This window comes from Leopardus geoffroyi, chromosome B3, assembly GCF_018350155.1.
Source record: "Leopardus geoffroyi isolate Oge1 chromosome B3, O.geoffroyi_Oge1_pat1.0, whole genome shotgun sequence".
Classification (NCBI taxonomy): domain Eukaryota; kingdom Metazoa; phylum Chordata; class Mammalia; order Carnivora; family Felidae; genus Leopardus; species Leopardus geoffroyi.
The window spans coordinates 11,414,199-11,435,035 of record NC_059337.1 but is presented as its reverse complement, the minus strand read 5'-3'; the positions used below and the strand labels follow the sequence as shown (position 1 = coordinate 11,435,035).

General features: G+C 46.9%; 1 protein-coding gene across 1 annotated transcript in view; it reads right to left on the bottom strand.

The window, feature by feature from the left end:
• ST8SIA2 (ST8 alpha-N-acetyl-neuraminide alpha-2,8-sialyltransferase 2) overlaps window positions 1-20,837 on the bottom strand; it is a 67,535-nt gene that overhangs the window by 32,785 nt on the left and 13,913 nt on the right. The window contains exon 2 of the mRNA XM_045448730.1: window positions 1,630-1,692. Coding sequence (XP_045304686.1) covers window positions 1,630-1,692 — 63 coding nt within the window. The remainder of the gene's footprint in view (window positions 1-1,629; window positions 1,693-20,837) is intronic.

The window sequence follows — 20,837 nt, the reverse complement described above, 5'->3', positions numbered from 1 at the left end:
GAACACTCCAGAAGGAGTTTCCAGGCTTCTCTGGGACACAGTGTGGTGGAGGCAATAAAGGGAAGGAGATAAACACTGGCGTGGCTGGGGGTAATGTTCTGTTTCTGTCTCCACTTCTAAGTGAAACTTCAGAGGGGACATCATCTACCACCACCGGCCATGGTCTTCCTGGACTAAACCTGGCTCTGTGGCTATTGAGCTGGGGAACTTGGTCAAGTCATCTCGGGTCTCTCGCCTCTGCCTTCTTCTCTATAACATCGAGGGGATGGATTAGGTGACCCCAGGAGCCACTTCAGCTCACTGGTTTACGTGCTGTATGTTGCACCAACACACCTGGATTGGTGGGTTGTTCTAATTGAGTGAGGAAACTGAGGCTCAGAGAGGAGAGATCATTTGCCCACAGCCCCAGCTAACAAGCATGGGGACTGAATCCAGGTCTGCTTGGCTCCCAAGACTTTTCTTCCCGCTTCTCACGCTATTTCAAGAAAGGTTCTTCCACCCTGAAATTACCATGGGGCACAGGGTTCCCCCTCGGGGGGCAAGATCTTTTTTCTCCAATAGGGGACATCTTTCCACAGTAGAAGAGAGAGGAACTTAGGGTCACATGGCCTCCTTTTTTATTTCCGCATTTTACCAGGCCCAGTATAAGCTTCATCTGTAGCTCCCAGGTGGTTAAGGGGTCATTAGATATCCAGAAGCAATGACATCAGGGAGAGAGGGTCAGTTTCCTGAATCATGTGGGGTCAGGGAGGGACACAACTGATAGGTCTAATAGGGTCAAGAGACCTAAAAAAATTTACGGAAGAGCAAATAACAGACCCTGCTCTAAATAATTTAGGTCTCTCATTCCAAGACTGACCACCAGGAAGTAAAGCAAGACCTTCATTTTCAGTAGTGGTTGTCTATATTAAGTAACTTGGCATTCTTTTCTCCCTTCTACCGTTCCTTTAGCTGGAGCTCCTGAGACTGTAAGTCAGAGCTATGGAGCAGTTGTCATTAATGGAGAATGAGGACTCAGAGGCATGGTCCAACCATAGCCAGTAGCAAGTGTGAGTCTGTTGGTTTACAAAACATGTGCTCACGCCTCCATACCCAGCTGCCCCTGGCCAGGGATCATCACAGGAGAAAATGCTTTTTTGAGAGTTTAGATTGTGCATTCAGTAATCAAGGTTAACATTACTGAGTGGGCTCCCTAAAAATTTTAAGAGATCTTTGTGAAGTTCCCGAATGTTTTATTTTCTGTCTTAATCTCTTGGACAAGCCACCTACCACAATGAAATGGAGTGAAAGTCCGGATTCTCTTCAGAGCCTCCACTGTTCAGCAAAAATGCCAAGTTTCTGAATAAGCACATTGACGGCTCAAGTGCTCCAAAGAGCGTGGGCTCTTTTCCAGAAAGCAGCGCTTACCCATCTCAGTTTTCCACCTCTGAAGCCTCTAGACCTTGGGCCATTTCATGGGCTCTTCTATCGACAGCTCCTCCCCAAAAGTGATTAGGGAAATGCAAAGCCAAAGTGAAACAAAACAGATCTATTTGCTAAGGAAGAAGGGCACCATCCAGCAAAGAGGAGAAGCAGATTAATAGCTGCCTTACAGCAAAAACAAATGAACACAAAATCTAATTTACAAACCTATTAGATTTGCTATGTAAGCTGTTCACAGCTGATCTGATTGTACCTCTGCCTCCAGAATCCCTGCAAGACAAAGGAAATGCATTATTTATAAACCCAGCTCTTCTTTGTAAAGCCCTCTTCAATCACCAGGAGATCCTGCAGCCCGCCTGGAGAACTACAGAGGGAGAAGGAGATCTTACTTTGGCTTCTCCAGAATGGGTAACATCCTGGCCCAGCTACAAACCCAAGCATTTTTCAGGGAATGAGGCCTCCCAGATCCTCCCTGCCTCCCACTTGAACACTGTTTGAATCCGCACAAAGATTTCCACTTGAGACTCTCATTTGACTCTTGAGACAAACTCCTCTGAGATTAATCTCCGGTAGTTAATCCCACAGGACAGGTACACCTCAGCATGTGCTCTAACATGACTCGTCATGACTCAGCATGTGCTCTAGTATGACTCAGTATCTGTTCTAGCATGACTCATCATGACTCAGCATGCACTCTAACATGACTCATCATGACTCAGCATCTTTCTAGCACGACTCATCATGACTCAGCATGTGCTCTAGTATGACTCAGTATCTGTTCTAGCATGACTCGACATGACTCAGCATCTTTCTAGCATGACTCATCATGACTCAGCATGTGCTCTAGTATGACTCAACATGGCTTGGCATTCACGCTAGCCTGATTCAGCCTCTGCCCCTAGTCTTCTCTTGCTCTCACTCACATGTGTTAGGATGTTGTCCATCACATTCTTTCCAAAACTGAGACATCAGAAGTTCAACAGAGGCAGCAGTGATCGACTCAGTCATTGCCTCCAACCAAATGTAATAATGATTTGCTTTTTGGTGGCAGAAAAATACTAAGTGGTGTCACTTTGTGGGGGGAGCAGGAGCTGGGGGAATAATGGAGTCCTTTGCTTCTTTTGGCATATCAAGTTTTGGAATAAAAGCTTTCTAAGGCCCTTTCTAGCCCCATGATCCCTTTGGTTCTAGAAACTTCCATTCTCAGGGGACTCTCAGGCCATGAAGTTTCACCCCGCTTTGCGATCATAATGGGCCAGGGAACAGATGAACCCATCCATCCCCAGTACCTAGTCCACTTTGCGCTCTGTGTGTGTTTTTAAAAAGTTGTGAGATGAGTTATTTTTATTAAATTAAACAATTTTTCCCCACTGATCTATATAGGCTATGTGGTTTGAAGAGCTATTTCTTCATACTTTTCTCACTTTTTTAAAATTCCATCTAGCTTTTTGGTCAGGGTGTTGGTACAATCCAAAGAAATGCTTAAATTACTAGCAAAGCTCTGTGTTTCGAGGGATCCTATGATTTAATGAGAACTCTTCAGGGGATGTTAATGCCTATCTCTATGCTGGCTTTACATCTGAATTTTTCTGTCTACTTTCTTTAGGGTTAGCATATCTGTAGGTATAAGTCTGTGTGTGTGTGTGTGTGTGTGTGTGTGTGTGTGTGTGTGTGTGTCTGTGAAAACATACATGGCTTTTCCTGATGGACTGAAATGTCTTTTTAGCATTACTTGGCAATGGCAATGTCCTCCTACTTCACAGCCAGCCAGACAAGAGGAAGCGTGCTATGTCCTACCCAGAGCCTCCTCCCAGCTCTTCCCTCGGGTCTCAGATTTCATCACTTCCTGTCTGGTTCTTGATTACATGGAATATCATTTGTTCTTCACATTTTAAATCAATGTCTCATATTTCCTTTTTATTCCTCCTGGTTTCTCCCTGGGATGACAGATCTTTGGTCCTTGTAACTCAGGGCTCTGGCCCTGTAACTATAGCTACTCAGGTCAAACCCCAAGGGCTTTCCTGGGTGTACTGCTGTCCACATGTCACTGACCTTTCACACCCCCACCCTGACCCCCGTCCTCAAAATCAGTACTCCTTGTGGGGAGAGGAGACCTGCATGGCCAGATATTAAGTCAAATGCAGTAATTCAAACTGTGGTAATAGCTCAAGACTAGTGAAATGTTAATGGAACAAAAAAGATCATCCAAAAAGGCTACATATAAGAATTGATTTACGACTTTAAAAAATCATGATCAATGAGAAATTCAATAAATGGTTCAGAGTAGTTGGTTAACAACCAGGAGGTGAGGTGGAGGGAAGTCAGTTGAGTGTTGCTCTATTCTACACCGTGAAATAAATTTCAAGTGATTTAACTAGTGTTTCCTAAACTTCAGCCATTCTCATACCCCTATCACCAGTTTGCTGGATTTTGTTTATCACTCACACCATTATCTACTTAAGTTTTAAAATGGACTCATCTTTAAAAACTCCTTATCCTAAGCAATGCCATCTGTGAAAATACAGGTTTGATATGATGGTTATATATCTATTTGACAACAGAAAATCATTAACACAAAAGTATTTATCAACGGAATTCCTAGAAGCATCTTACATTATCCCCAAGAATACTTATAGCACCCTCTGGGAAAGACTGAATTGAATAGTTACATATTTAAGGAGGGTATCCCATAAGAAATTGGTAAGAAAATGGAAGAGAATATTTATCATATACTTGTTGAGGTATGAAGAGTGTATATGAAGGACTTTTTACATTCAGAGGGGTAAGAAGAAATCATGAGAGGAAATACAAGACAGATCTGACTTCATAAAAATGTAAAACTCTGCTTGTACAAAAAACAGGCCTCAACAAACTCCATGCACAGTGTCTTTCATGAAATAGAAGCACCACCAGGTGAGAGAGCACTGTCTGTATGAACCCTCTGGTTTAATGTGACCCGAGTTTAGAGAGGACCATATGCCAGACAACAGCTGCCCCTGGTCTTTCTCTTCACCTGCCTCCAGGCCGGGTGCTGAGTGGCACCCAGATTGGCCAACGTGGCACCACACCTCCATGCACTCTTTCTACCAAGCCTTCCTCTACCTCAGGTCTTCCTAGCTTTAGCACTGTTGACATTTGGTTGGGATATTTCTTTGTTGGCGGGTTCTGGGGCAGGGTGTTTAGCAGCATCCTGGCCTCCATCACTTTCAGCAAGTGGCAGGCCTCCCGCCCTACCCCTTAAGCTGTGACAACCCCAAATGTCTCTGGACATCACCAAATGTCCCCTGGGGCCGTGGGGCCAAATTGTCTCCATTTCAGGATCTCTGCTCTAACTCCTGTTTTCTGCCTGGTGCCCCTGGGAAGATGAATCCCCCACCAGCCAGCCCATCCACATCACCTTCCCATGCGAAACCCCAAGCCAATTACTGCGCCTTCCTTCTGAACCATCTCCATTTTCATTTCTCCACCATCTTTTCCTTCTCCCAGAGCATTCAATTCTCTTATAGCATTTGTCACCTTAGTTCCGTATTTAATTATATCATGGACTCACAGATGGGAGGCTTTAAAAAAAAATCTCATTTGTATCATCTAAACTCCTCTTCTTAGAGTTGAAATCAGGGACTAGAGATTTGGTTCTGGTTGCAGCTTTCTTGGTTGCTCACCACACTAGAATGTAAGCCCCTGGAGGGCATGCATTAACCACATCTTTTATTTTCTGTATTCTGATGCTTTGATGTCTGAGGTCTTGTGGACTCTGGAGGGGCCGCCCCTCCCAGGGTTAGCCAATTCCTAGGGACAGTAAACAACTCACCTGGGAGTGCAAACCAACCAATCGGGAGCCCACACCCCTGCCACCTCCCTTACTGGAGTCTCATACTCTGGGCTACTATTCCCCTGCCCTAATTACCCCAGAGCTAGGTGTCAGATTCTAAGGACAGCCCTTATGTCCCAGAGCTTGCTGAAATTATTCAAATTAGCCAACCCTCAGCCTGCTTGCCCTGCCTCACTCTTCCTTCTGGTGAGAATGACAGCAAAGGCTCTTGTCCACAGTTGTCCCCATCTTCCTGCCTCCTGAGTGACCTGGCACTCGTCCACGTGGCCCTGCATGGTGCACCATGTCCTCTCCTCTTGGGGTCTAGGAGTATAACCAATATCTTTTTAATGGCAGTTGTCCCCTGATCTGTTGGCCTGACCATATCTAAATAATAATAAAACCTATATTAAAATGGGGGGATCCTGCCTTGTTCACCTTCACAGCCTTACCCAACTGGGGCTCAGTGAATCAAATCTGACTTCAAGATTTAGTGGGACTTTTCTTCCAAAGTCTTCACTTCAGTGTGCAGACTGTGTTCCTGCATATTATTTCCACCTGTACCAGACATAGTTTTACCTCTCACATGTCCATAGAATGGGGCAGACAGACATTCAAAGAAACAGACTGCAGATTTTTGGCTCAACAAGAATCGCATGAATTAAGAAGGGATTTTTTTTTTCCTCATTAGGTTTTGCCTTCAATGTTATTAAAATAAGCTTACATTCCTTATGCTAGGGGAATGCTGATATCTGCTTGGGTGAGTGACATAAGAAGGTGATCAAGTGGGAAAGGTTTGCTAAAGATAATTCACAGTGTGCTTAAGTCATAGAAACAAAGGCGCTTAGATCATGCAAAGGAGAAAATATATGGGAAAGCACTCCGCACACATAAAGAACCCTATAAAACAAGGTATAATACTAGTAATAACCACTGTTCATTTGACCCTGCTAAATATTCTCAGCCACAGCGACAATAGAGATTGACTGCTTTAAAGCTCTACATTTTAGCACAGTGATCTCCCTTCCACCACTGACCTAATACTTCCTCTGAGTACAGTGTATGTGGTCAACTAAGACAATACATAAAAATGGCATAGAAAAAAAATACATCATGCACAGTTAGCTCTGTTTTTAGTGAAAAGCAATTAGCAAACCTGAAAACTGCATTTCTGTGTTGCCTCTTCCCCCAAGCCCAGTTGTTTATGGGTAAGGTAACACCTGGCATGTTGGGGTCTTGTAGCTGTGTGAGAATCTCCTGTGTTCTCTGTTTTTCACTGGAGACTCAGGCTCAGTAAACAAACTGTCAGCTTTAATTAAGAGTCTAGACCCAACTTAAGCAATTGACTAGTCTTGAGAATAAAAGATTAAACTAAAGCATAATTCATGAATTCGCAGATGGTTCTTCCTTCAGAGTTTTGGGAGGATATTAAATGTGTTGTTGTTGTTGTTTTTTAATTTTTCCTTAAAACCACTTGGGGTTCCTACTTGTTGACATCCAAGGGACACACTATAAGTATATGGCTCCACAGACGCATGGTTGGGAGGACAGTCATGAAAAGGATGAATCATTTGGGATCAATCACATGGACCGAGCTAGGGCTTCCCTACAGAGTTCAAGAGCAGGTTTCTTAAAAAATAGTTTTATTGTGCTAAAATGTGCTCCCATAAAACTCCCATTTTAACCCTTTTAAAGTGTACAATTCAGTGGCCTTAGTATATTCACAAAATCCTGTAGCCATCAGCACTATTTTTCTCCTCACACAGAAACAGGTTTTTGTTTGTTTGTTTGTTTGTTTGTTTGTTTTTTTATCTCCTCAAACAGAAACTCTGTACCCATTAAACAATATCTCCCCAATCCCTCCTCCTCCCAGCCCTTGGCAACCTCTATTCTACTTCCTTTTTTTTCCCCAAACATTCTTTTAATGTTTATTTATTTTTGAGAGAGAGAGAGAGAGAGAGAGAGAGAGAGAGAGAAACAGAGCGCAAGCAGGGGAGGAACAGAGACAGAGGTGGACACAGAACCCGAAGCAGGCTTCAGGCTCTGAACTGTCAGCACAGAGCCCGACATGGGGCTCGAACTCACAAACTGTGAGATCATGATCTGAGCTGAAGTTAGTTGCTTAACCGACTGAGCCACCCAGGCGCCCCTCTACTTCCTATCTTTGTGAATTTGTCCATTCTAGATATTTTACATGCATGGAATCATATAATATTTGTCCTTTGTATCTGGCTTCTTTCAATTAGTATAATGTTTTCAAGATTCCTCCATGTAGTCGCATGTATCAGAAGCCTGGCTTTTGATGTGGCAGTTGTAAGGAGGCAGAACGTTATCGAGACCAGAGAAGAAAAGACCCCTCCAAAGCGTTCGTGTCTTGATCCTTGAGCACCCATGATTAGAATAGGAGCAGAGGTTCTACCGGTTGACCAGTGTTTGAATGGCTCGGGGGCTCTCTTGCCCAGGAGCTTCCTGAGTTTGTTGCCAGAAAATTAAGCTTTGCTGTCCATCTCCTCCTCCATGGAGCTCGTTGTACTTGGCCAAGTGCTCAGATGGGCAAGGGGCCCGGCCTGGTTGATCCAGTGCAGATCATCACTATGAGTCTGGCAATGAAAGTATCTTCAGTTGCCCTAGCACAGTGGGAAACATGGCACCCCATCCTTTGGACTAAGCCAATTTGCATTCCTGAAGATTCTCTGTCACTGGTCTCTGATTCACTCTAAGCAGAAGGTAGTTGCAGGCCTTCTTGTCCATAGGCTTAGTAATCCGTTTTGGGTTGGTTGCTGTGAGACCATCCCCTACAACCTGTATACTACCTGCAAGCTTTCTGGTCATCTTGGTCTAAGGCATCTTCAGTAGACACCACTGGGTAGTCCTTGATGAAGTACTTGCATCCAGTCACCAGCTAGTCAGGAGTGAGGCAATGGCTGGGGTCATCAAGAAACCTGAAGTTCAAGGTCATACTTTCCAAACTCTAAGAACTAGAGGCTATTGCATTCACATCATTCACCACCATGTAAATGTAGCCCTCTTTTCTTTCTTTCTTTCTTTCTTTCTTTCTTTCTTTCTTTCTTTCTTTCTTTCTTTCTTTTCTTTCTTTCTTTCTTTCTTTCTTTCTTTCTTTCTTTCTTTCCTTCCTTCCTTCCTTCCTTCCTTCCTTCCTTCCTTCCTTCCTTCTTTCCTTCCTTCTTTCTTTTCTTTTTTCTTTTCTTCTTTCTTTCTTTCTTCTTTCCTTCCTTCTTTCTTTTCTTCTTTCTTTCTTTCTTTCTTTCTTTCTTTCTTTCTTTCTTTCTTTCTCTCCCTCTCTCTCCCTTCTCTCCCTCTCTCTCTCTCTCTCTCTCTCTCCCTCTCTCCCCCTCTCTGTCCCCTCCCCTCCCCTCCCCTCCCCTCCCTTCCCCTTCCCTTCCCTCCCCCCCTCCCCTCCCCTCCCATCCCCTCCCCTTCCCTTCCCTTCCCTTTCTTTCCCTTCATAATGTGGGGCCTGAATTCACAACCCTGAGATCAAGAGTCAGATGCTTAACTGCTTGGACCACCCAGGTGCCCCAATGGAGCCAGCCTTTCTAGTCACATTTCATTGCAGCTCCAAGGTTCTATATTCTCCAGGATATGAGTCAGCGAACTTTTCCTTTGAAGGGTCAGACAGCAAATATTTTAGGCTTTGTGGTCCAAGAGGGAAAATTGAAGAACTTAAACAAGAGAAAAAAACAAATGTCCACATATTTCTCATTATGAAATAGAAAACGTAATTGAGTACCTTTTTTTTTTTTTTTTTTTTCTTTTGGTATAGGTCTGTCAATGAGAAGAATATAGTTCTTTTTGGGGGAGATTAGAATTTGCCTAATTGAGGTTCAGAGTTAATAGTCTTCCTGTATCATTCCTCCACAAAACCTTCCCTTGCTTCTCCACCACACTGTTATCTTCCCTCCCATGAACCCACTGGAACATGAGACTCGAATCTCTCAGACTTCTACTCTACCTACCCTTACTCTGTATGGGGATGCGGGTTGAGAACACAGGCTCTGGGATGACTCCCTGGGTCTGACTTCTAGCTGGACTAATCGTTAGTGGTGTGACCTTTGACTATTATTTAACCTATCTAGAAGCTTCCGTTGGGTTGCCCGTCTACAAAATGAGTAACACTACCTACTTCATGGGGTTTCTGTAAAGATTGCATATGCTAATGAATGCAAGGCTTTAGAACACTGCAGAATATTATAAAGCACTCGATATTAGTGTTAGACTTCCTTTGATTTTTTTTACCCTGGCTTTTAAAAATGTCCAAATATTCTTGGCTTGAGGGCCACGTGAAAGCAGGTAGTTGGCTGGATTATGGCCTGTGAGCCACACTTTGCTGACCTCTGCTCTAGGAAGTCAAGAGCAAAATGCCCCTCATCCTGCACATGGGAGGTGTCTTTGCCATATTTGTTTTTGATGATGTCCTTCTGATTGGGCACAGCTCCAACCAGGAGGACTATGTCCTCCTGCACTGCCAGCTCTTCCCCACGGTGACAACTACCGTGGATCACATAGAAAGCAGGAACTGACCAGTCACTTCTGGATTGCCAGCCAGGACTGTGTGTCACTGTAAAGGTCACAGCAGCTCTGACTTTATAGGGAGCAGGTGACGCTTTGAGTATGGTATTTCCATCAAATTTAGACTTATTTTCCATGCCACCCATGTCTGTCACCAGTTTGTCCCTCCCCTCTGGTTCCATGAACTCAGCTTCTTGCTCATCAGGTAAGCCTAAAGTTTTACTGATGTGCCCAACAGTCTCTGAGACACCTTTTCCTGTACAGCAAGTCTTACTGTACAGAAGCTCTTGAACCTCACAGATACTGAAACACCCTGGGCACAGAGCTCTGAAGACACCTGTGTGGGGTTCCACCTTGATCGTGGTGTTGCCATGGCGATTGAGATATCTGCTGTAGATGCCAGGGAGGAGGGTTATGACAGCAAGCTCGCAGGTGTCGCTCTTACACCCCTGTGGGTGTCTCTCTTATGCCCCTGCGCTCTCCCTGTTGGCTACTCAGCTCCCTTCTCTGCTGTCCTCACTTTACATATTAGCTTATTATTAAATTATTAAATTTTATCCATTTGCTTTGATTTCGGCAAGCTTTTGCTTGTTACTCAGCTTCTGTCGGTGTACAAAAAGCAACCAGCTCATGGCTCTTCCCTTTGCTCAACTTCAGAAAACATCTGTGTGAACTTAGGGCTTTGATTATGTGCCAGCCAATTTCCCTCATCTTTATATAAAGGTGCGGTGAGGCATCTGCACATCAAAATTCAAGTAAACAAGTCACTCGGACGCCAAACATTTTGTACCATGTTTATTCCTGATCCTTTCTCATCGTCAAACTGTCCCTTGTAATGGGGTGGGGGAGAGGGGGGTCATATGACTTATCATCCAAACCAGATCCCTTTCAGAGTACACTGAGGCACCGATTACCAATCCATGTGGGACTCATCGATGGTCCAATCCACACCCATGCTCTAAAGGCGATGGACTTTATAATAGAAAGACTTCTAAGAGAATGCTTCATTCCAAAATCCTGAGCACTCAAACACCCAGAAACCAAAGCAGCTGTAAGTCAGAGAGGAGACATATTTATTGTGTTGCTTGAGCTGGAAATAGTAAAGCTGTTGGCAGAGAAGACTTCTGTAAGTTGTTCATGGCTCTGGAGGCTTTTCTGAGTCCCCCGGACTCCTGTCCCCATTCTGAAGACCCCACTTTACAGCGAGCCAGTGCACTCGTCCTACTCAGTGTCCTGGTTGTATCTGCACCCAAGTGTTCCCTACTACTTGCAGTGTCGCCTAGCATGTGGCTTTGCCAGAACGCGGCCAAGCATAGGACAAGGTCCTGCTCATCTCCATATTGCGAGGGGTGGGTGTGTTTCTCCTGCACATCAAACATGCTCTGGAGAGTGCTGCTGAATGAATAGATGAGTCAGAAAAGCTAAAAGTGTCCCTCTGCTGTAGAGAAGACGATTCAGCCTCCCAGAAGCATGGCTTGGGGAAGAAGAAAGGAAATCCCAGCCTCACCTCCAATACTACTGCCCACCTACCCATGTTCCCCCAGGGGTGCTACAGTCCCAGGGCCTTTGCACTGGCTGTGCCCTCTCCCTAGAACACTCTTTTTACAGATATCTCCATGGCTCTCTCCCTGCTAGTTCAAACCTTGGCTCATATGTCACCTTCTCAGAGAGACCTCTCCATCCATCCCATAAAATAGCATCTGCTCTGCTCTTCCCACCCCTCTCCCCCATTTTGGCCCTTCTCACTCCTATCTCCTTTTGCCTTCTTATCACCATGTTTGTGTATTAAGCGCCCTGTCTGCTTCTGCCCCTGGAATATAAGCTTTGTGATGGAAGTGTTGTGTCTGTCTTGTTGACTGCTGCGCCCCCAGTGTTGGGCACAGCGCCAGGACGTCATCAGGGCCCAATGAATATTTGTAAATAGAAGGAGCCTGCCCCCTCCCTTCCTTTGTTAAAACAGAGAAGCTAGCTGATCTCTTATCCAAACCCACTGCTTCCACCTGGGCTCTAAATTGCATTGCTTCCTGCCTTTTGAGACTCTCGCTCTACTATTTCTTTTCCCTTCCTTATATTCAACAGCCTCCTTTCAGCTCTGTAATACTTCTGATATTTATCTTATCCATTCTATACAACACCCAGGCACAGAGAAGTTGAAATACTTTTTTTAGGGTAGCACAGGGACAAAGTAGGGACACCGGGATTTGATCCCAGTAGACTGGCTCAGGAGCCCAGCTCCTGAGTTACTGGCTCATACCCACTAGCATTTATATACTTATGTTTGCTTTTCTGAAATAAACACCCCAACCTTAATTTGACATTTCCCCTCAGTTCTTTCTCTGTGTCTTGCCAGCACTTTGCAAACTTCTTAATGCACTGTCTATACTAACCATCTGTGTTCCTCATTCCATCCCCTCCTGGCATCATTCCCATCTGGTCTACGTCCTCATCACACCATCAGAAGAGCTCTTGTGTGAGTATCTTGCAATGGACGTTACTCAGTCCCCGTCTTATTTGAACCCCGTCATTGTGTGACGCCAGTGGCCGCGTCCTCCTTCCTGGAGAGGTAAAGAGGTAAAGTCAGGGCTTCCTGGGTCTGGCCATGGGACAGACCTTCTCCCTCTGGAGGAAATATGCTACTAGATAATGACATGATGAATGATCCCCAATGAAGAGATGGGTTGGAGTCCTCAGGGCATCGTTAAGATTCCTTCTGGCTCAGAAAATCCATTATTATATTAAATCATCTCCTCTGAACACTTTAAGGTTCCACTTTACAGTGACATAAAATCCCTCCTTGATTCTCACTGCTCCCCTGACAGGGCGCCCCCAATTAAAAGTCTTGATTTTTCTCTATATTCAAACTCAGCAAGGTTTTGTCCAGCAGTATTTTCTATGGTTTTTCTCACAAAATATGAGTTATGTAAAATTTTCAAATACACAGTATAGCAGAATATGTGTTTTTTTTTTTTTTTTTCCCAAATGAAAAAGTCTCTTTTCCCACCAAACTTTACTTCCTAAGAGTGATGCTTTCTCCAATCCAGGTGATAATCCCTGTCCCAGGTGGACATGTTAATAAAACATATTCCTGGGGCACCTAGGTGGCTCAGTTGGTTAAGTGTCTGACTCTTGGTTTCGGCTCAGGTCCTGATCTCATGGTTCATGGGTTTGCGCCCTGTGGTGGACTCAGCGCTGACAGGGTAGATCCTGCTTGGGATTCTCTCTCCCTGTCTCTTTCTGCCCCTCTCCTGCTCACGCTGTCTCTCTCAAAATAAATAAATAAACTTAAAAAAAAACAAAACCATATTCCTGGGACGGGGATGTGGATTCCAAGAGATCAGTGCAAAATATTAGTAACCTCATCTGCCTGAGCCCACCATGTGCCAGGCTGGGTACAAGAGACATATTAATTTCCATATTTTGGTTTTAAAAATAAGATCCACTGGGCCCCAAAAGATTTGGCCCAGTGGAAACACTGACAGAGCAGGCATTGGGATCTCCTGTGACCACAGAAGCCAGTCCCTGACCCCCACCCTTCACCAGCTGCAAGTAAGGATTTAACATATTGTCAAGGGGGCTCCAGGGGGTTAAGGGGAAGCAAAGGTTAGCTCAACAAGTAGTCTTGAGGCAGCTGGTGAGCTAACTGGGGAAATACTCAAGTTGGATTCTTTACCCACACCGCCCCAGTAAAGACAAAACATGATCCAGCCATTGGAAGCTACAGTTAGGAATGGTTTTATATGAAAATTCATTCGATCCTACTGCCTGAGTCCTTTTGGGCTGCTAGAACAACACCAGAGACTGGGTGGCTTATAAACAGAAATTTATTGCTCACTGTCCTGGAGGTTAGAAGATTGAGATCAGGGAGCCAGCACAGTTAGGTGAGGCCCCTTCTTTGTTCTAGCCTTGCGTGGTGGGGAAAGCGAGGGTGCTCCATGGGGTTTACAGGGAGGGCACTCATCCCATCCTGGGGGCCCCACCCTTGTGACCTGATCACCTCCCAAAGGCGCCACTTCCTAACAGCATCACATTGAGGGTTAGGATTGTGACCTGTGAATTTGGGGGAGGACTCACGCACTCAGACGGTAGTGCCTCCCCTGGCCAGTTACTTAGCGACCATCATCGGCAGTCCCTGGGCCACCTGCTGCAGACGCAATGTTAAACTTGGCTGTCATTTTTCCCTTTCGCATTGTGTTGGAAATATACTCCTGCAAAACCTGAGGCAAGAGGTTGGCAGCTCTGAAGACTTCTCATTTCATTCATGTGGCCTGCTGTGGATAAATCCGTGCTCTTTAAAGAGAAGCAGAATGCCCGTCCACCGTGCCGTGCTTTGCTCTTGAACCCACCTCGCCAGCACTTGAAAGGCCTCTACCTTAAGCCGGCCTTTCTTCCCCGTCTTTTGTTCACTTCTTGATAGAGCCACATTCAGAAACAGCATCCCCATTAATGCCAGCTGTGGCCTTTTCCCGAGGAAAGCCCCCGAAGGCACCAGTGTTACAGAGGACTTTGAAGTCATGTTTTTCTCTGGGTGTCAGATGTGTCCCCACCCTGCCTGCCCAGCGGTCAACAGCAGGGAGTGTTTGTGTCATACAGAAGGAGGACAGCCACGGGGCACCTGGGTGGCTCAGTTGGTTAAGCGTCCGACTCTTGGTTTTGGCTCGGGTCGTGATCTCGTGGCTTCATGAGTTCGAGCCCTGTGTCGGGCTGTGCACTGACAGCATGGAGCCTGCTTGGGATTCTCTCTCCCCCTGTGTCTATGCCCCTCCTCCACTTGCACGCTCTGTCTCTCTCAAAATAAATAAATAAAATAAAAAAAAAAAAAAAAAGAAGGAGGCCAGCCAGGACCATCAGTTAGGGGATTAGGAGTTCTGGCTCCTGATGGTTCTACCTTTGCAGCTCTAGACCTCTGTAGGTCTTGATGCCCTTCTTGATAAAGTGGGGTCTTTTTGTGGGACTGCAGTGACATGTACTGGACACACAGGAGAAGCAGCCATGCCTCACGTTGGCTGGAGTTGGGGCGGGGGATATGCCACAGTCCTCTCCACTCCCCATTGTATTACACTGAGCTGCCTCACTTATGTATGTGTCCCACCTGACTCTGAAGTTTGAGATCCCTGGACCGACTCTTTGTTACTCAGGTAGCAACGTGCACGTCATCTTCTCCATTAACTCCCCTGATGCAGAAGCCCATCTTATGCCAGGCAGAGTAACCCTGCCGGACCTGATGATGTGCAGGGAGTGGCTGGGGGGTACTAATTTCTTGCTCCTCAGGGACAACTGACAAGATGCTTATTGACCAAGTCAACCATAGACAGAAGAGGAACACCCAGGACCCCAGCCCTTTGCCCCCTGCAACGTGTAGAAGACGAAGCTGCTAGAAGGGAATATCTGGGAGCCTTGTTCTTCCTACAACACAGTGCAAGGCTGCTCCCTGAGGCTCACTGATTGAATCGCCAACTGATAGAACCGTAAGAGGAAGCCAGCCCACGCTCCGGAGGGATACTTAGCCCCACTGTCTTCAGGTGACAGTCGTGGCCTCCGTCATCAACCCCGCCCTGTGTTCTGCAGGAGTCTGGGGCTCTGGGGAGGGATCGTGGTGGGGTTCTGCTCCTTCGGTCCTCTCTGTGAGCCTACTCTTGATTGCCTTAGAGAAAAGCCCAGAGATGGTGCTCAGGGTGGAAAACACGACCTCCAGCCATGCTGAGTTAGGGCATGGAAAAATGAGTCCACCCAACAAAGATCACTGAAGCTTGTAGCAGGTGGGGGTGGGGTAGGGATAGGCGTAGGGAGGATGGTGGCAACAGAGGGTGTGTCAGGTTGATCTAGAAACAGGTGTCTGGATGGGGGCTTAAGAAGAACTTTGTGTGGGTGGACAGAGCCCAGAGGAGGGACCATGCAGAGTTACTACTGCTGGGCACCTAGCATGCAGCACTCACAGGCCACGCCCTCGCTGAGGATTTTCTCCTTCCATCTCTATCACAGCCCTGTGAGCTGGACATTTTTAGTATTCCCATTCAGTTAGAGATGGTAAGCATTGAATCCAAGGATTTACAGCAAGGAGGGGCTGGAGGCAGGATCTGAACCCGGCTTTGTCTGACAGATTGTCTCCAAATCAGGAACGTGGTGTAAAGGGCTGGGGTGAGGGGGCAGGTAAAGCCTGGCAAAGCCTGAGTGGAGTCCAAACTGGGGCTTAGTGTGACTGGAACAAACCCAGAAGAGAATCCAGAGAGCAGGGCCAGGCAGTCGTTGTACCTGGGACACTACACCTGACTCCAGACAGATGCCCAAAAAACGTCACCGGGCAGAGTGGAGAGGAGGAAGCATGAAGCCAAGTCCTATAACGGGTGTGCGCGCAGGGGTCTGGGACTGTCCATCCGACTGGATTCCTACGCTTTCATTCTAGAAGGCTTTGGCCCTCATGCATGGAATGTTTCTAGCAGCTTTTCAGGGAGTTCAGGCTGTGCCTGGTGTCTGTTGTGAATATGCACAAACGAGAGGTGCAACGCTGGACAAGAAACTAGCCCCTCCTTTGCTTTTCCTCTTGCCCTGAGCCTCAGTCCAGACTCTCGGAGGGGGAGATTGGGGCCTGGGAGCATCACAGTCACAGGCCTGTCTGCCTCCAGCGTCTGGGCTGGTGGGTCTGCATGGTGCTCTGGGAACAGTGGTTCAAGGTACAATTTTGGGCTTTGTACTGGGGCTGCTTGAGAGCACTACCCTCTCCCCACTTCTCCTGCCACCAAATTCCCATGGAATATGCCAGGGAAGAAGCTAGGGTGAAGTGGAGGGGGAGGGGCTAGTCTGCCCCTCCCTGGAGTTGAGAATAATCCACAGGCAAAGAGAATTCCTCTCCATGTGACCAGAGCGGACTGACAAGTGGATGGGGAATGTAACCCTTTTCATGCTCTGGTAAAACACCCCGGCATGTGAAGGGTTTTGTATGGCATGTTTGGAATGGGGAGGAGTGGGGACAGGGCACCTACCACCGCCTGGCATTTTTTTTTTTTTTTTTTTTTTGACAGAAAGGCGTCTTTGATCCAACGCTGTCAAAAAATGAATAGCAAAAGAACACAGGCTTTGGGGTGATTCCCTAGCTCCGCCTTCACAAGCAGAGTATTTAAAACTGAGCCTCCTCACTCCTTCAAGGGAGTAAACTCTGTAGAGTCACTGAGATGGTGAATACATACAAACAGCTTGGCAGATGCTTTGTTTTATTTTATTGTTCTCGTTAAAACTTTTCAGAGAGGAGAGGTTGGTCACGGCTGAATTCCTCTGCCTTCCTGTCATTTTGTGCCAATGAGCACGCACTTACTGAGCACCTACTATGTGACAGGCTCCTGAGCTGGGCCCTGGGGGCACAGTGGGGATAGACAGGGAGCTCCCCGTTTGAAGGTGCTTAGCATCTCCATTTGGAGACGGGAAGTGCACACATACGCACCCGAGGAAAGCAAAATGCCCCAGCAAAGGAAGAGTGGCTCTGAGAACAAAACAGGGGGAGTGGTGAGCCTGTGGACTGGGGGGAGACTCGGCAGTGGTCGGGGAAGAGCTATTGAAGGAGCCGCATTTTGTCAGAATCCTAGAATCTGATGAGGAGCCAGCCTTGCCAACGACTGTGGGAAGAGCCCCAGGCAGAGGGGTCAGCTGAGGCCAGAGCATGCAGGCAAGAAGCTCCTGATGGGTCAGTGGATCCCGAATCTTCCCTCCTTTAATTTTTTTAAATCTTTATTTATTTTTGAGAGAGAGAGAGAGAGGCAGAGTGTGAGTGGGGGAGAGGCAGAGAGAGAGGGAGACACAGAATCCGAAGCAGGCTCCAGGCTCTGAGCCATCAGCACAGAGCCCGACGCGGGGCTCGAACTCGCGAACCGTGAGATCATGACCTGAGCCGAAGTCGGACGCTTAACTGACTGAGCCACCCAGGCGCCCCTTCTCTCCTTTAAAATTCATGTCTCTGGACCCTCCCCACTGCAGAATATGGTCTCTGAACCTTCATTCCCACCCCCCTCCTCCTGCCCACCTCTGATACTGGGCCTGTTTTCACCTCAACATTGTGGCTTTATCGTAGAACCTCCCGTTCCTCCTTCCACTCCTGGTTTCTCTGCCTTATTTTTACAAACGCATTCTTCCCTTTGCAAAATAGTGTCCTCCTGCCTGGTCTCCCCGCCCCAGACCTGCTTCTCCTTCCTTCTCAAACCTCGGGCGTGGCCAGACTGCGATCACTGCTCCTTTGATCAGGGACCTCTTTTTGTTTTGTTTTGTTTTGAATATAATTTATTGTCAAATTGGCTGACATACAGTGCGGACAGTGTGCTGTTGGTTTTGGGGGTAGATTCCCATGATTCGAATTTTCCTTCCACCTCATCATTGTCTCACAGGTCACCAGGGGCCTGACAACAGCCGAGACACTCATTCCTGTGGCCCTCCTGCCAGGAGCACTCACCTCTCTTGCTCACGCCTTTCCTTTGGTTCCCCTCTCATCTTTCTGGCCATCCTTCTCCATGGCCTTTGCTGTCTTGGCCTCTCCTTCCCACCCTCTAAATGAGGGCAATGGCCAAGGCTTAATCCTAGGGTCTCTGTTACTTTAGGGATTTCATCTCTACTCGTGGCTTCAGTCAATGTCTCCCTACAAATGGCTTCCAATTTCCATCTCCATCTTCCATGACCTCCCTCCTGAATATAATTCTCTCATGGACTGGTCCCCTGTTGCTCACCATCTCGGTGACCACGGACAGTCTCTCACCATCTCAGCGCCTTTGTGGCCATACTTGAAACATAAAGGAGAATGGACCACCTGGCCTTTTGTCCCTGTGCTCCAATAATTGGTGTTTCAGTTATTTTTAAATGTCTTCATTCCCACATAGATAAACTCCATCTTGTTAAAACCATCATGTTTAAGACCAAGCCATTGTCCCGGCCACCACTGATGGTCCCCAAAGTGCTGTCACTTCTTTTCTGTACCAAGACGCCCTAACTCTGTCTTCCTTTCCATTGACATGACCACACCCCACACCCTCCAAGCTGCTCCTGTAGATGACCTGACTGGTCTCCCCAGCCTGTCCCCTTCTGAGCAACTCACATATTCTCTGCACACTCCTGTTCAAAACCTTTCAGGGGTCCCCACTGTCCATAGCATCTTGTCTTCAGTTTTGTGGATCCCTTTGAGAATCCTTTAAAATACATGTATCCTTTGCCCAGAAAAATGCCTACAATTTCGGGAGGTTCACAGATCTCCTGAGATCCATCACGGACTCTTTAGAGGTCTTTGGACCCCAGCTTAACCTGAAGTGACTCCCCAAAGAACCAAGTGTGAGTTCCTCAGCACAGACAGCTTCGCTCTGAGCCCTCTGACCTGGCATATTTCCCTCCACCTCCAGGCACCCAGAAGCCTTCACTCCAGCCAAGCCCCTTGCTGTCACTCATACCTTCTTTGCCTTGGGCCATTTTCCCCATCTGGATCACCACCTTCATTTTTTTTTCCAGCTAAGTCCTTGGACCCTTCCTGTAAGTCCCACCCTGATCCTGTCTCCTCTAGAAAATGTGTACCTTGTCCCCAGCCCTTGGTGGGGACTCCCTCTTTGTAACTCCTATAGTACGAATCATCAGTACCGTTAGCATAATAATGTCACTTTCATTTTTATTACAAGGCAGGGCTCACCGCTGAGGACAGGCTCTGCCATTGCACACTCGAGAGGTTGGTTGGTGACGATGAATCTTCCTGAAAACCAAAGGAAGAAGGCTTTCCAAATCCGCCAACCTAGCTATGTTCGATAATAGCTTTTTCGTATTTTATTACACACACTCAGGCGCTTTTCTGAAACACGGAATATTGAGCATAATTTATCTGGAACGCCAATCCTGCCGTAATAGAACGAGTCTCCAAGTGGTGCTGGAAGGTGGGAAACAACAATGCTACTGCACCTCTCTTGCAAGTTTATCAAGGCGCTTCGTTGAGATGTGAAAGTGTCTACTGCAATGCCTCGCGTGTGGCAGGTGCTCAGTGTGTTGGCTTGCCCGCTCTGACAGTGGCCTTTTTATTCTATTTAATGTAGAGCAGATGGTGGGTGAAAATAGACCAGCACCTATTACTGTCCCGCTCTAAAATTTCAGGGCAAGGAATTCAGAGGCATAGCAAAAGGATTTGCTATTTCCAGGGAGTCTGGACTCCATCCAGCAGGGAAGCTCATCCAGGGAGACACCAGTTGTGATGTGTGAGTTCATCGAATGTTCATTGTACAGATGGGGAAACTGAGGCCCAGAAAGCTTAGGGCCTGCCATTAAGGTAACGGCCCGGTGGTGGCGAATCCACAACCAAAGCCCTGTCTCCAAATTGTTGCTCACTCCAGACACGCCTGTCATCAACCCCTAAGGATTCTCTGCCCCGTCACACCACAAACGCCTTGAGTCCTTTCTCTGTACTGGGTTCAGCTTTGCACGGCGCCAGCATCCAACAGAGGGCTTGTGAGCACCTGTATACACTGAGTCGGATGCATTTTACTCACACAGCTTTGTGATGACTGCACGGAGCTCATGGTCACTGTCACAGAAAAGTAGGCACCAAGGAGCCTCCCGGGGCTTTTCTCCAGGGGCACCGTGAACGCCTAGTAAGGCTGCTGTTTCTGCCCCGGCCCCGCATCGGGAGCAGATGGACTTTTCCAGCAGACTGGCCCGTGGCGCATAGCATGCCCTGGTTACACTGAAATGTTGTATGTGAGAAACTGACACTCGAGCCTGTACTGTGTGGCCTGCACTTGAGACACACTGGCGAACGGGACAGAAACGGATCCTTCCCTCACGGAGATCATCTTGTGGCAGATGAAAACAGTAAGAACAAAAGTAAACAGACCACTGCCTCGTCCAGGCTGAACGACCCTCTCTGTGGCTAATCTCCGCCTGTTTCCAAGACAAAATAAAAACAACGCTACACAATGGGACTCTGATGAAGACTAAGAAATCCAAAAGTCAACACGTTTTACTTTATTTTCTCTCAATTGATCTCAACTCCCAAATGTTCCAGCTTCAAAAGGTAAGATTAGGTACCATTAAGCCAGTCAGACCAGCATTGATTTAAAAACCCTCCTTGATG